The sequence below is a fragment of the Xenopus laevis genome, chromosome 1S (genome assembly GCF_017654675.1).
Source record: "Xenopus laevis strain J_2021 chromosome 1S, Xenopus_laevis_v10.1, whole genome shotgun sequence".
Lineage (NCBI taxonomy): Eukaryota > Metazoa > Chordata > Amphibia > Anura > Pipidae > Xenopus > Xenopus laevis.
This window is the reverse complement of record NC_054372.1, coordinates 80,102,256-80,118,346: the sequence shown is the minus strand read 5'-3', so window position 1 is coordinate 80,118,346 and position 16,091 is coordinate 80,102,256. Positions and strand designations below refer to the sequence as shown.

The window sequence follows — 16,091 nt, the reverse complement described above, 5'->3', positions numbered from 1 at the left end:
GAGTAGGCCGGGGGAAACCCTTGTGTGTAGGTCTACTTCCTTTTTCTTTGTAACCCTATGTAACATGACATTACTAAATGGCATTCGTTTTTGTTGATATGTTTAATTGGTGCAAATAAAGACATTATTAAAAAAAAACACTCCACTTCCTCATATAGAGAAGGATAATACTTCCGGTGGGGGGGGGGAGTACTTTCAGCCTATCTTATCTCACACCCACTCCTACAAAAAATAAAAGCATCCTCTTTCTGAAAATCTCCTCTCCCCCACTGCTCAGGTTTTTAGATGGTGCTTTTAACTCATTCCCTCTTACTAGACTATAAATGTGCGTATCCCTTTCCTGCCTGCTTGACTTTTCCTGCACTAGCGATCTACTACAGCTCTGGAGGTTAAACGTTTAATCCTGCAAGTAGTCGTTGCACAGATCATTCTGTTTTAGAGAAGGCAGGCTGGCAAGGGCCACACATAATCAAGTAAGGCAGAATAAGTTAAAAGCACCATTAAAATGAGCAGCACAGAGCAATGCAGAAGAAGGAGTTTTGCAGTGCGGTGGAGGAGCAGAGTTTTGTTATGGTATAGTCACATACCTGAACATAAAAAAAAGCAGCAGCACTGTGATAAGAAGGCTGTAAACCCTGACCCTGTGTGTAGTAGTATAGTATAAGCACAACACCATGTTACTGTGCTGCCGGATTCTTCCTGTCAGTCAAGCATTTAACTTCTGGCCTTGCATCTCTGAATGACAAGCCCCAAGGGACCATAAGAACGTCACTCTTTAAGGTCCTCCATTTACCATTAATTTTGTCTTTACTACCAATATTGTACTAAGACAGATGGGTCATGCCCAGCCCCGCCCATTAATTTATCAACCACATGCCAAACCCTTGCACCAGGAAAACCAGCAAACTGTTAGGTTGTAGTGATCTGGATGGCAGATTATCCTATCCACTTTCCTAATAATTGAATCCCCTACAACGACAATTTGTTTAGGCCTATCTCTGCTGTTCTCCCAACCTCTACTAGAGAAACTGGTCTCCCAGAAAGTAGAGAGATCAGCCCCATCTAGAACTACCAATCCAGAGTTCACACTCCCATCTTCTTCTTCACACAATTTGGCAAATCTGTTGGGATGCATAAATGCTGGAGTGGAGCCGTCTCTTTTTTCCTTTTGGTCACACTAGATTTTCTTACTGTCACCCAGCTGACTGCCTCATCATCCTGTTGCTTGTCTTCTCCCCCCCCCCAAAATAATCTGACCTGCTAGGTCCTGCTCAGTGAGCAGTCAACCTCAGTGTTGCAATTTGTTGCTCTAGGGCTCTAACTCCAGCCTCTAAGGTGGCAATTTGCTCACAACTGCCACAGAAGTAAGCAGTTTGGAACTCTTGCTCCCAATACGTATACATAAGGCAGACTGTGCACTGGGTCAGACCTTCAATGTTGCTAACGCTCATAATCCCAGTTACAGATCAAAAAAAGATTTTATAACAAAACTTTTTACCTTGTTTTAACCTACTAATAAATTATTTGCCTTGTAGAAATATAATTTCTACCAGAAACAGTGATTGATCAGGTCAGTGATGTTGGACTGCTATTATTCTCAATGTGTGTGTATGTACACAGAAAGTTTAAAGTACCACTTTATATATCACATCAGTTTAACCATCACTGTGCCCTTCTTATTTCATTATCTGGAATGTTTCGGACCTATTATTTTCTGGATGAGGGATCTTTCTGTAATTTGGATTACCTGCTTAAAATAATTAAAGTAATAAATACAACAAATGGGATTGTTGTGCTGCATTCATGCTGCTTAGGCAAGATCAAGTACAAGATTCTGATTTATTATTACACAGAAAAAGTAAATAATTAAAAAGAAAACAATTTGATAAAAATGGACTACATTGCAGTCGTTATTATCCCATAATTTGGAGATTCCCAGATCCAGGTTTCCAGATACGAGATCCTTCTTTACCTGTACTATATTAGAAGGGATCACACCTTCCTAAGGTCAAGACTGCTCTTGCCATGAGGCAAGGTGAGAACCTTGCCTCAGGCGGCATGGAGCGGCCATTTACCAGTGGCGGCAAAATGCAGAACTGTAATCATTTTATATGAATAAGACATATACTCCTACCCAATGGGACTGTCTCTTTCCAATACCTAAAGTCAACTAAAAAACACACACACACATGTGCGCGCACTTCCAGGGTTGTCCAGTTATTGGGAACTGTCCAGTGGCAACAACATGCTAGAAGGAAATGTTTAACCCTTTAATCACCACCAGTTGCTACTTTGAAAAAGGTTTAAAATATATTCCTTGCTTAGATCGTGACAGGAGGGAGATTCTGTTTATCTAATCATTGATTAAAGTATGATATGAAAACGCCAGGCACATTTGCCCATGGACAGTAACCCATGGCAACCAATCAAATTGTTGTACTTATTTTTCTACCTGCAGATGGCTGAAATAAAGCAAGAATAGCTGATTGGTTGCTATGGGTTGCTGCCCACATGCAAATTTTCCCAATGTTAATAAATTAGTCCCAATGATTTAAAATGGGTTAGTTTAATAGAAAAAACTGTTAAATTCGCTGCCTTGCTGAATGAAACACAGATCAAGTTCTGTTTTTTGTAATTCATTAAAATGGTAATTCCACAAATATTGACTTATTCTTATGGAGTTTCTACTGTTACATTTGAACTTGGAATGTGTCCAAGAATTCCACAATGGGATTTAGTTAGTAATAATGCAAGCATTGATGAACAGACAACTCATAAATATTGCTTATTGAAATAAGTTATTGCGTATTGACTGCTTTTTAGATTATGTAGTGCTCAATTACAAAGAGCAACAGCAAATGTGCAAAGATGGCAACAGTTGCTGTACAAATTGGCTCCATTCATTAAAGGTACTTGCATCTGAAGCTGCACCTTTGTGTGCAAGTGTACTTACTAACACTGGCAAACCTTGATGCCTCTGCCCAGGCCTGGATATGTGGAAAGGCAAGCAGACTGACTGCAGCCTACATTGCACTTTATTAAATAGCATAAAAATCTCCTTATCTGATCCAACACAGGCACAGAAATAGTGTATTAGTCGCACACACAAGATTGTGACATCACTCTGCACATCACTGGACAAATGCACTATATCTCTGCCTGTATTGGAGATGGCACAGCAGCTGGGCCTCGGGGGGGGGGGGGTCATACTGAAAGTTAATTTAAAGTTGAACAGCCCATTTAACACTGGAAATTATGCCATCCACATGAAAATGTAAGTCATAACTTGCACCCAATTCACTAATTAATGTGTGCACAATTACATTCATTTTTACTTAGATGTGATTGATGTGCTGCAATTGCAATGATTAATCATTACTGGAGGAAAAACAATCTTATTGGGTTTAATTAATGTTTAAATAGTTTTTAGTAGACAAGATATAGACATCCAAATAACAGAAAAAAAACCTTATCTGAAAAAAAAACCAGGTCCCAAGAAGTCTGGGTAGCAGGTCCCATACCTGTAAATGTTTTAGGAACAATCCAGTGACATAATATTTATATTCTAAATAGTTAACTCAATACTACTACTTTACTTACAATTAAGTGTAATTGTTTTTTTTTCTCTCTCTTTCTCTCTGCTTTTGTTTCCTACATTAGAGGTGGAACAAAGAGGTAATTTCATTTTAAATTTTTTATTTTGTAGATTTGATATGACTCTACAGTTATTTGTAATGCATAAATTACTTTGTCTGCTTTGTAGACTGTCTGTTGAGATTTATAGTGTCCCAGTCAAAATGTCTGTATTATAACATTAAATAAAAGGCAATCCACAATGCAAATCAGTTATAAAACTGATATAAATATAATAATATATAATAATATTATAAATAGCATTACGTACAAAGTATTCCAATTTATAACATAAAGGGACAGTTTATGAAAATTTGAATATGAAATGAAAAATGTTTTTGTTTTCCTGCATATTTCTTTTGTTACATGAAATTTGTTGAGTGTGCCAATGCCTGGGAAAATTGTGTGTGTGGAGTGCTGAAAAGATTTTTATGCAAAAACATGCCTGCATGCCCACTAATTTCAGAAACTATTTAGGCCAAGAAAAGGCTCACATTAATTTCCTACATGTTAATGGGAGTGTTATCAATAAATACCTTTTTCTACCTGAAAGCATCTAATTTAAAAGAGTAGTAGGATTTCACATCCGACTATTCTAACATCTTGTGCAGAAATATTGCTCCTGGCCAATGCCAATGCAAAATTATATTACAGAGCATGGGAGGTGGTAACTTGTCTAGGGGTTATTGAACAGTGCTAGGCTTGGCTAGATAAAGTATGGCTTGGTGACTAAGCTCCTGAATAATTTTGTCAAGAAAACGCCAGTTTAGACTAAAGAATATTTGATACTAAGCTTAAAATATCAATCTTTGGCGAATAATAATTGTCTTCTTAGTCAAACTCAGTTTGTCTCGACCTCTGATAAATAGACTTTCCATTGTAATATATCTGAAATTTTGATCCAAAGGGGAGAAATTTGCAAGATCTTATCTCATTGTCACATTCATTATTTCATGTCTTTAAGGCATATGGCATACATAGTATGGTGTTTTTTTAAACACTTTGGGACAGACTAGTGTAAAATTAGAGCTAACTAAAGAAAAGCTCCCTCACTTTCTATTCATTCCTATGGGAGTTTTAGAAGCGTATTTATCAATGGGTTATTTTTTTAAATATGCTTATATAAAAAAAATAATATATATATGCAGTAGGGGTACCAGCACTCGCGTCACAAAATGTGTGCACATTGCCTGGGTGCAGAAACAAAACGAACAATGTACAGTAAGCTTGAAAAGGAGTCTCGCACTCTCAGGACTTAAAAAGCAATAAAGAGGTTTATTGTATCACAGAGGAGAAATTGACGTTTCGCTGGCAGTTTGACATTTTTCCACTTTGAACGTCCGTTTTTCCTCTGTGAAACAATAAACCTCTTTATTGCTTTTTAAGTCTTGAGAGTGCAATACTCTCTTTCAAGCTTATATAAATATATCAATTGCATAAGAATGAATAGAAAGGTGAGTTTTTCTGCCCCTATATGTGCCACAGCCCTAGAATCTACACAGTTGAAATACATACATATTTACATATTTATTAGTTTACCTGATTATTTATTCGTTAATTACAAATGCGCAGGTGGATGCTTATTTATTAAAGGTTGGATTTTAGAGGTTTTGGAAACCACAACTAAACTCACAAACTCTCAAACCATGATTGTCATTGAATTTATTAAAAGGTCCAAATATAAAAAGCGCAAACGCAAAAAGTGCTGAACAATGCGCTAAAAAATAGGAATACTTCAAAAAGTTTTCGGGACAATTCCTAGCGAAAAAAAATCTGAAAACCTCTTTGATTAACCAATTTGATTAAAAGAGTTCCAATAGGATCAGCACAGCTTGCAATGATTTCTATAGCACCTCAACAACTTTTATTTGGCGAAATTTGGTTTACATGTTTTTTCACTTTGCGAGATTGAAAAACAAAAACACAATTTGATTGTTCGTAAATAGGCCCCTTAATGTAACTACATATTGGATTCCTGCTAGCATTCTACAGTGGTAGTCAAATTATCTTCCTAGCAAGAACCAGACCTAGAGTAGCTTCAGTTTCCCCTTTAGCACTGTTTAGCTTAAAAGAATAACAAAAAAACACGTTTCATGACTAAACAAAGCAGATTAGCAGTAAATTATTTACCTGTTAACGAATGTCTGTGTAAACTCACCTGCACAGTATATGGCTATTTCAAAAGGAAGTTACAGCAAGATCTATTGTAAGCAACTTTTCAATTGGTCTTCTTTTTATTTGTTATTATGTCTTGATTATTGACCTTCCTGTTCTTCGTTCTTTTCAGGCTTCAGCTAAAAATGTTGTCTAATTGACCCTGGTAACCAAAAAATAGATTGACCTTGCAACTTAAACTTTGTTCTGTGTTTTTATTGGTTATCTTGTTTTCAGACCCTCTACATTGAATCTTCTATTTTTTCAGTTTAAATGGCTGCCCCATGAAAACACAGAATCTTATTTATGTAGGAAGAGTGAAGATTTTTTATACCTTTACATCAGCCATGAATAAGCTAGCTCAGGATTGGTCCTGTTACACATTTGGGAAGCCTTTCCCTTTTTGGGTCAAGGTGTTTCCCAGGCAGTACTGTAACTAGCCAGGGGAGTCACATTTTCCTAGGGAAGTCATATGCACTTTGGACCCCAATTGAGTTGGTTGGTGCCAGAAAAGCCTGAGGTGGAGGTAGGCCTCAGTAGGAGAAGTCAGCATCAAGAAAGATCTGTGGTGGCTCACTCTAAGAGTAAGAGAGGGGGTTGTGGCAATTAGTAGAGTAATTAGTAGAGCACCCATAGGGTCCAACAAGGAGACCAGAAGGTTTAGTATCCTGTGGTGTCATCTGCCAGTATAAGGGCTTGAGTTGGCTCAGGAATAGTTGATTCTTGGAGTGAAGCACCACTGTGAGCATCTGCTAGCACTAGGCATTAGCTCACCTTTAAATGAGTACTACGTCAGGTCTGTTGCAAACACAATTTCTGTGTAACATCATTAAATGAGAAGTACAGCTACCAAAGCAGTTTATTGTCAATAAATTATGCACAATAGTGCAAGCTATACTCTATATTTATTCTACAGAATTCTTTACAATACCTCAGGAAGCTCTCTGTGTTTGTTTAGGATAGCAGCTGCCATATTAGCTTGGTGTAATATCACTTCCTGCCTGAGTCTCTCCCTGCTCACTCATAGCTCTGGGCTCAGATTACAGCAGGGAGGGGAGGGGAGTGGGGGGAGGGGCAGGGAGAGATGAGCAAACTGAGCATGCTCAAGCCCTCACCCTGGAGATTTATATTGCAAACAGAAAGTCTGATACAGAAGCCCATGTATACACAATAGAAGGAAAGAAATGCTGTGTTTCTTTTGACAGAGGACTCAGAGCAGCATTACTTTGAGGGTTTACTGGCGTATTTATATAGACCTTTCTGATAAAGCATACCTAATGTTAGCCTTTCCTTCTCCTTTAAGTGAATGATATGTCTTAAGTATCTGTGAAGTATCATCATTATGCCATCTGAATAGTACCAAAGAAAGTGTATACGATCCAGCAAATATAGTGTCACTGTTTGTTGGAAGAACCACTGGCACCCAAGCTGAAGTTCATGTTATGTGTATGTGCAGTCAGTGTTTCTTTCCACCACTACAGTGAGGGCCACCTGAGAAAAAGAGCCACATGTAACACATGCTCTTCTAGGAGCTGCAGGGAGTTGTGACTTGTCTGCCCAAATCTGAGGTTCAACATCTGAAGATAATAAGGAGTGTGAGCACCACATCTTCTAGTTAGTGTTACACATATAAATTTTACTACTGTTTCTGAAGCAAACGGTACAGGGTTACATTCATTTATATTTAAATCCATGGAGGACACTTACATATTTTGGTGTTACTTTAAAGGGATCCTGTCATCGGAAAACATGTTTTTTTCAAAACGCATCAGTTAATAGTGCTATCCCAACAGAATTCTGCACTGAAATCCATTTCTCAAAAGAGCAAACTGATTTTTTTATATTCAATTTTGAAATCTGACATGGGGCTAGACATTTTGTCTACCAAGCAGCTGTTATCTGGTGTTAGGGAGCTGTTATCTGGTTACCTTCCCATTATTCTTTTGTTTGGCTGCTGGGGGGGGAGGGGGGTGATATCACTCTAACTTGCAATATAGCAGTAAAGAGTGATTGAATTTTTTCAGAGCACAAGTCACATGACTTGGGGCAGCTGGGAAATTGACATGTCTAGCCCCATGTCAGATTTCAAAATTGAATATAAAAAATCTGTTTGCTCTTTTGAGAAATGGATTTCAGTGCAGAATTCTGCTGGAGCAGCACTATTAACTGATTGATTTTGAAAAAAAGTTTTTTTTCCCATGACCGTATCCCTTTAACTTCAAGGTCCACGAGGACATAATTTAAAATACTTAAATATCACAGGCAACAATAATGTCACTAACATTTTGGAGAGTTAGACACTTGGAGATCCTGAATCCTGTTTTATTAGAGGCAGTTTACTTTTTTTTTACGTCAAAACTTATGTTGTCTAATACTTATTGGTTCAAACTCTTAGTTTCTTTTAGATTTAGAGGATGAAATTGCCATGCTTGTAGATGACTGTTTTACTTTCAGTATAGCTAGTTTTTGTTGTAATGATCAAAGGTACAGTGTTTTTGATAAATATTTTTTTTTATTATTTTTATTTGTAGAGGTATTTTTACAAATAAGTAAAAAATAGAAATACCGTATATACTTGAGTATAAGCCGAGTTTTTCAGCACCCAAAATGTTCTGAAAAATCCTACCTCGGCTTATACTCGAGTCAGTAAAAAAAACGCTGGTAGATGAAACAGATATATTAAGAAGAAACAGATATATTAAGAAGACAGCTGCCTTGCCGGTAAATTTGCAGAGAACTATTAGGAACTTTGAATCTGTATCCCATATGATCTGTAGCTGTGCTACTGACCGGAGTCCCGTGCCCCTTCACCCCGGATGGGGCCCCGATCCTAAGGAGCCAACGGGGAACACCCCCCTCCCAGCCAGAAACAATGGGGTTGATCCGCGGCGCAGGAGGAGCAGCGGCGTGGACTGCAGGAAGCAGTATCCCCGACTCACCCCTCCTGCCCACCAGTAACTCAGGGCCACCCTTGACAAAAAATATTGAATGGGCCAGGCACTTGCTGCAGACAGCAATATCCCCGGCTCTCCCCTTCTGCCTGCCAGCATCTCCGGGCCGGCTCTACCCTGGCGAATCTATTAATCTTTGAAGGCAGCCCAGCCCCACCTACTACAGGGAGCAGCTTCCTCTCCCCTCCCATTGGAGCAAATTTACCGGTAAGGCAGCTGTCTTCTTAATATATGTATTTCAGTATATTTTGTCTCAGCTGAAAAATGTCTGTAATATAAACACTGGTGGGGGGACAAATTTTCAGTGATTTAGTTTTGCGCTGTAGTGATTGCAGCATAAAGGGTTATAAATGGGAACTTTAGGTTAATAAAAGGAATGAAATGTAGTTTAATTTTGCCAAAAATTACCGGCTATACCTGCTTGTCCAACGGTCTTAGTTGTGTCTAGGCTTATACTCAAGCCAATACGTTTTCCCGGTTTTCGTAAGTAAAATTAGGTACTTCGGCTTATACTCGGGTCGGCATATACTCAAGTATATACGGGTAAGCATATTATGTTGTGACATGACTCTTGCAATGCACACTAGCTCAATGTCATGACATTTATTTTGATGTAAAAGTAATAATGATCTATTTAAATTGTAAGATCTGTATATCAAAAATGTCAAGACTTTTGTCTATATACAGGTTTGATTAATCTTAGATAATGTATTTAAGGACAGTAGTTGGAAGAAAAAACAGAAATAGGTTTTATGTATAGTCTTCCTGTCCTATCAGTGCTTATGTATGATTTTAACCTGGACACTTCTGGAAGCATAACAAAAAAAACTTCTGTAGCTCCTGATTCCCAGTGTATTCACAGGACTCCTCATCTATTTAGCTAGTTTCTTTAGTTCTGCCACAGACGGCAGGGCTCTAGGGATTCCTCAGCAGTTTTATTAAAGGGCACCAATCATAACTAAAATCATTTACTAAGTAAATAAACTATGTGAAAGTTCAAGAAATCTGATTTTTAAAACAGAATAGTTTGTATAATGTAAATCATCAGCAATACCTTCTGCAAGATCTCCCATATATCCACTGCAGTTCTAGCTGAGGCAGGCATCTTGAATTTCACTGGCTCCTCCTACCTATATCTGCACAGCCAACAACAGCTGTGAAATCTCACACATGCTCAGTTGAAATTCCTTGGTTGCTTAGTGTAGGGACCCGTAGGGTTAATTCCCTACAGTCTAAAAGCACATGTCTGGAAATACCCTGTTTGGACTTGAGCTACTGGGTTTCCTAGAGTTTTGGCAGGGGCAGGAGCCCTTGTGCCTGTGCAGCATGTCATATGTCGCTGCTGCACCACTTTAGGAGAGCCATGTGCTCACACAGCCATTACTGTCTTACTGCTGGATACTACTTCTCTGAGGAGAGAGTGATTTCAGCAGACAAGATGTAGAGGCAGGAGGCCTCTGAGGGTGTGGCAGCCCCATGCCTGGGAGCTAGACCAGGAGGGTCTGGTGCTCCTGATTCCCAAATCTGGACTCAGAATGCTCGCGGTATAGACGGTGCTGGGAGCTACAGTTCAGTTACGGATTTAGTAGGGATGCACCCAATCCAGGATTCGGTTCGGCCTTTTTCAGCAGGATTCAGATTTGGCCGAATCCTTCTTCCTGGCAGAACCAAATCCTAATTTGCATATGTAAATTAAGGGTTGGGAGGGGAATCATGTTACTTTTTGTCACAAAACAAGGAAGTAAAAAATGTTTTCCCCTTCTCACCCCTAATTTGCATATGCAAATTCGGATTCGGTTCAGTATTCGGCCGAATCATTCATGAAGGATTCAGGGGTTCGGCCGAATCCAATATAGTGGATTCGGTGCATCCCTAGGATTTAGCAACAGTGTGCTAGCGCTATGGACAGTGCTGGGAGATATGTTTGGAGGATAAAGCAAGCTGCATGTGCTTTGCGGAATGGATTTCATCGCTGTGGATGTCTGCTCCAGCTCTGGATGACCCTTTCACCTTGCAAAGGGGACTCAGGATCTGCACTGGTGTTTGGTAAGAATGTACAACCTTGGCATCAGGGGGGTTGTGAAGAGGGTGTTACATTAGCAATCCTTCTAAGCTATTTTTAAATCAGCCAAACCTCTGTTAGCTGCTGTTCAGTAGTGCTGCCACTGCCACTGGAAGTTATTGTGTGCCCTATATTTTCATAATATCATCACCAGCAGGGGACAAGATAGGGAAATCTTGTGATACTTCTAGTGGAGGAGTTTACTAAAACAAGGCATTCTGGGTAGAATACTCAAGGCAGTGCTACAATCTTCCCAAGATGTGATCTCTATAGCAATCATCATCTCTAACTGTCACACTCACCTGCTGGACCACGCAGCCAAGCTAGTGGGATAAGAAAAGAACATTGGAGTGGGCAGCTGCACATGTAGAAAGCCCTGTCTTCATGCCTCACTAACCACAATACGTGAAGTAATACAACTTGAGGCCTGCTCTGACTAATGTTGCGGGTACACAGCAGCACTTCTGCACATAGAAGGAATAAGCACAAACTGGTAGGGGACGTCTGTGCTGGGATAGGCCAATTGAGACCGGGCACTAGTTCGGATCAGGTAATCAGAGAACCACACTGGGACCCTTACACTCTCTGACTAACTGGAAGGTACCCTTCCACCAAACTAGGCTGAACACACCCCTGCAGAACCCACATCTGGTTGCACTGGAGGCTCATGCCTTATTAGTTAGGGGGATTGCAGTGAATAAGAGAACACTTCTCATCACCTTGGATGTTGAATCGTTATATACATCTATCAAACATGAAATAGGCCTAAAAGCCTTAAGATTTTTCCTAATAGAACATTTGGGTGATGAAGTGGAAATGGTGGATTTTTTATGTAAAATGATGAGGTTTATTTTAAATTTTAATTATTTTACATTTAATGGTAAATTCTACCTACAAACCCAGGGAACTGCCATGGGGACTTCCTGCGCCCCCTCTTATGCCAATTTATTCTTGGGCTTTTGGGAACAAACTGTGGTACGTGGTCAGTCAATGTCTTTATACCTAACCAAAATTCGCAAATGGATTAGGTATATCGATGATATCCTGTAATCTGGGAAGGCACACGAGAAGAAGCCGTAGATTTTATTACCCTTTTAAATCAAAATGATCTTAATATTAAACTTACCATGGATATCTCAGATCAATGTATCTCCTTTTTAGACTTACAGATAGAGATAGAGAAAGGTCAATTGCTGACTAAAAACTACAGGAAATCCACAGCAACCAACTCCCTCCTAACTTTTTCCAGCTTTCATCATCACCTGGTGAAAAAATCGGTCTCCACAGGTGAATTTCTGAGACTGAAACGGAACTGCTCCTCTCTAGAGACCTTTAAAGAACAGGCCAAAGATCTCAAATTAAGATTAAAAACCAGGGTTTACTCCGGAAAAATAGTTAAAAGAGCATACAATAGGGCATTACGCACTGAGAGGTCGGAACTCTTAAAGATTAAAAATAAACTACAGGACAATAACGCTACTGTACTCTTTATTACTACTTATAACACGAACAGTTCTCAGATTCAGGGGATTCTTAATAAACATTGGCTGGTACTGTTGGAGGATGAAACTTTAGGAGGTATACTGCAAGATAGAGCTACCATTTGTTACAAAAGAAGCCCGAATTTAAAGGACATGCTTACGAGAAGCCACTTTTATAATTCAAACCATAAAATTAACAAAAGGAATTGGGGCTGCTTCCCTTGTGGAAATTGTAACATGTGTAATAGGATGATCAGAGTTGATTCTTTTGAAGATCGTTTTGGAAAGGAGCACAAAGTCAACAGTTATATTAACTGTCGGACTCAAAATGTGATCTACTGTCTCGAATGTCCTTGCCAGAAGAAGTACATTGGCATGACAACTCAAATGCTCAAACAAAGGGTACAGCAACATTGCAGTACAATAAGAACAGCAGGAAATGCAATTAAAAATGATAAAACATTGTCAACAGTAGCACTTCACTTTTTAAAATGTCATAATATGAATCCGTCTCTCTTAAAATTTTGGGCCCTGGAAACTATTGACCTGGGAATCCGTAAAGGGGATCTTGAACAAGCTCTCCTCAAACGGGAAAGCTACTGGATTTTTAAGTTAAACACAATTTCCCCAAAAGGAATAAATGAAAATAACCTCTACACTGCTTTTATCTAATTTTTGTCTCTAATTAAAAAGTTTCTTCCCCTTTTAATTTTCAATTACTATATGTAAATTTTATTTTGCGTTTATATGCGGCCAAACTACCTCTCTAATAGGTATTTATTAATTTTATATATAGTATCTATAAATAAATACATTTCTTCTTTTTTTAAATAAAAATAGACATTTTTTATTCTGATCATTGTTTAATAAATAAATAAATAAATCGCCAAATGGTTAATTCATATTTTTAAAAAAAAATTCATTTATACAAGTTCAGGATAAAATGGGTCCGTTTGGGTAAGCCCATAAGTGTCACGATGGGGAGTGCACCTGTGGGCGTCATCATTGGTGTTGGGAGGTCCTGGTGATGTGATAGTGGGGAGGCGGAGACGCAGTTCATGATCGGCGCGTCCACTATGACCAAGATCCCGCGAGAAGTGAGCACAGTGACGCCAATGCGGAAGTCTATTTCTAGGCGCATACTACACGGACCCAATCACTTTCGCCTTGACAAAGCTTCTAAGCGAAATGCGCGTCGGCGTTCTCTTGAAAATTGATCTCCTTATCTTAACAAATCTGATTCTGAAACAACAATTCCATTAGGGGAATATACTGGATATCTTTATGGGGGCAGGAATTTTGGTCTAAATACTTTACTATACCACCTCTTTTATCTTCCTTCCATTCTAAGGGGCCGTGAGTTTGTGGTTTTTTAGGGCTATTTAGCCTCTTTTAACTGTTAGGGTAATTTAAATTACAAGGCCACAGCTCCGGTTACCCTGTCCTGCCTTGACTTTGTGGTGTCCCAGGCTCTAGAAACAAAATAGGCAGTTAGTTTTTGGGACAACTCCACCTACTATATTTTCCAATTTCGCTTAACTCTATTCTTGGAATATGACCGAATAACCTTTTAACCCATTCTGAATTTTGGCCATCTTTTTACCAACTCCTTTTTAACCATTTAATTACCAAGTCTCATTTATTGCACCACACTTTATTGGTGTAATTTATTGCAATATTAATTTACTATATTTATCTTGTTTAATCACACTCTATATGAATTAATGAATGAATTTATTTATTAAGGGGTGTTACTGGAATCTATTGGTGGGGTAATACACCCATTGGACTCAGAAATAATTAATTTTGTTATCAGCCCTCGGACTGATTAATTTCACTTTATTTATTTGCACTAGCACTTTACTTAATTTATTAACCAGCACTTTTATTAATGAATTATTATTATCATTAATCAGCCTAATTTTGCAATTCATGGTTCAATTTGACTTGGTATAGGTATAGAAACTTCTATTTGGTGGGGTTTCCTTTTTCTTAAACTATATTAAGCCTTATTAGTCTCTCCCTTGTAGCTCAAATGAGGAGAGCACACATCAAGAGTTGAAAAATTTTCTTTGTAGGTTCAAGGCAGACATACAATCGGAGCTTAGGAACACACTGGCAGATATCACCTCTGAACTTTTCTCCATGGGACCAAGAATATGTGCAAGTGCGATTAGTCAACTCAAAACCACAAATCCAAGACTTGCAGAATCAACTCTTTATAGGTCCCTGGCGAGGCCTCATCTGGAGTATGCAGTGCAGTTTTGGACTCCAGTCCTTAAGAGGGATATAAATGAGCTGAAGAGAGTACATAGATGTGCAACTAAATTGGTTAGAGGGGTGGAAGACTTAAATTATGAGGGTAGACTGTCTAGGTTGGGGTTGTTTTCTCTGGAAAAAAGGCGCTTGCGAGGGGACATGATTACACTTTACAAGTACATTAGAGGACATTATAGACAAATAGCAGGGGACCTTTTTACCCATAAAGTGGATCACCGTACCAGAGGCCACCCCTTTAGACTAGAAGAAAAGAAATTTCATTTGAAGAAACATAGGTGGTTCTTCACTGTCAGGACAGTGAGGTTGTGGAATGCACTGGCGGGATGTTGTGATGGCTGATTCTGTTAATGCCTTTAAAAATGGCTTTGATGTCTTTTTGGACAGACATAATATCAAAGGCTATTGTGATACTAAGCTCTGTAGTTAGTATAGGTATGGGTATATAGAATTTAATTAAAAGTAGAAATGGGTGTGTGTATGGATGCTGGGTTTTCATTTGGAAGGGTTGAACTTGATGGACTTTGTCTTTTTTCAACCCAATTTAACTATGTAACAGGAAAACCAGTTATTTGCGGAGTCTTTAGCCTCCGTTATAAAAGAGGCAGTCATACAAGGATTTCAGGAGGTATCAAGCTCAAAGCATTATCATGCAAGACAAGGAATCTTTGTCAGATGTGTCAGAGGGAGATTTGTCACTCGATTCAGATGTCCTGTCTCAAGCGGGATCAGAGGAAGGGGAAATTGATTCTGAGGAAGAATCCACATTTGATCTTGCAGTAATTGAGCCATTAATAAAAGCATTTAGGCATACTTTAACTTTTCCTACAGAATCTGCAAAGATGTTATCAGCAGATAGATTGTTTCCCTCCTCAAAGAAAAAAACAGTTAGTTTTACAGTACATACATCGATTAAAGAGATTATTGTGACTGAATGGAAGAAAACTTCCCTCTTAGTAGATGGATGCAGCAGTCTTCAGGGAGCCTATGGAGAAGAAAATGGAATTCAATTTGAGAAAAGCATTTGGGGCGGCAGGAGCAGCCTGTAAGCCGGCGGTTTCATTAACATAGGTGTCCAAGGCATTGAAAGTGGGGCTATCTGAGTTAGGAGATCTATCTCATCTAATGTGAAAAGATCAAAGCTGTTGAAGATGTTGGCAGACTAAGATGGCGACAGAATTTATTTCAGAAGCATCAATATATTTCGTACATTTTTCTGCTAGATCCATGGCAGCCAGCACTTTGGTTGAAATTGGGGCAGCAGATACAGCATCAAAAAATTTTTTCATAGAGTCTGTCTTCAAAAGGGCAGAGTCGAGCAGAAGTATTGTTCAAGAATACGTAAACCAGTTGTTTGAGTCGGGAGCAATAGAAGCAGTAGACCTTCAAGAAAACTACACAGGTTTTTATTCGAGACTCTTTCTGATAAAAAAAAGCATCTGGTACATTAAGGCTGGTGATAGACATAAAAAGATTGAACGAATTTCTTCAAGTAAGAAAATTCAAGATGGAATTGTTAGCATCCATTATGCA

General features: G+C 38.7%; 1 protein-coding gene across 21 annotated transcripts in view; it reads left to right on the top strand.

The window, feature by feature from the left end:
• Positions 1-16,091, top strand: part of adgrl3.S (adhesion G protein-coupled receptor L3 S homeolog) — a 1,276,319-nt gene that overhangs the window by 374,136 nt on the left and 886,092 nt on the right. For 18 of the 21 annotated variants that reach the window (XM_041579790.1, XM_041579795.1, XM_041579791.1 and 15 more), the window contains one exon: positions 3,661-3,675. The exons of the other annotated variants lie outside the window; for them this stretch is intronic. In XM_041579790.1, the coding sequence (XP_041435724.1) occupies positions 3,661-3,675 (15 nt within the window). The remainder of the gene's footprint in view (positions 1-3,660; positions 3,676-16,091) is intronic. 21 annotated transcript variants of the gene reach the window in all.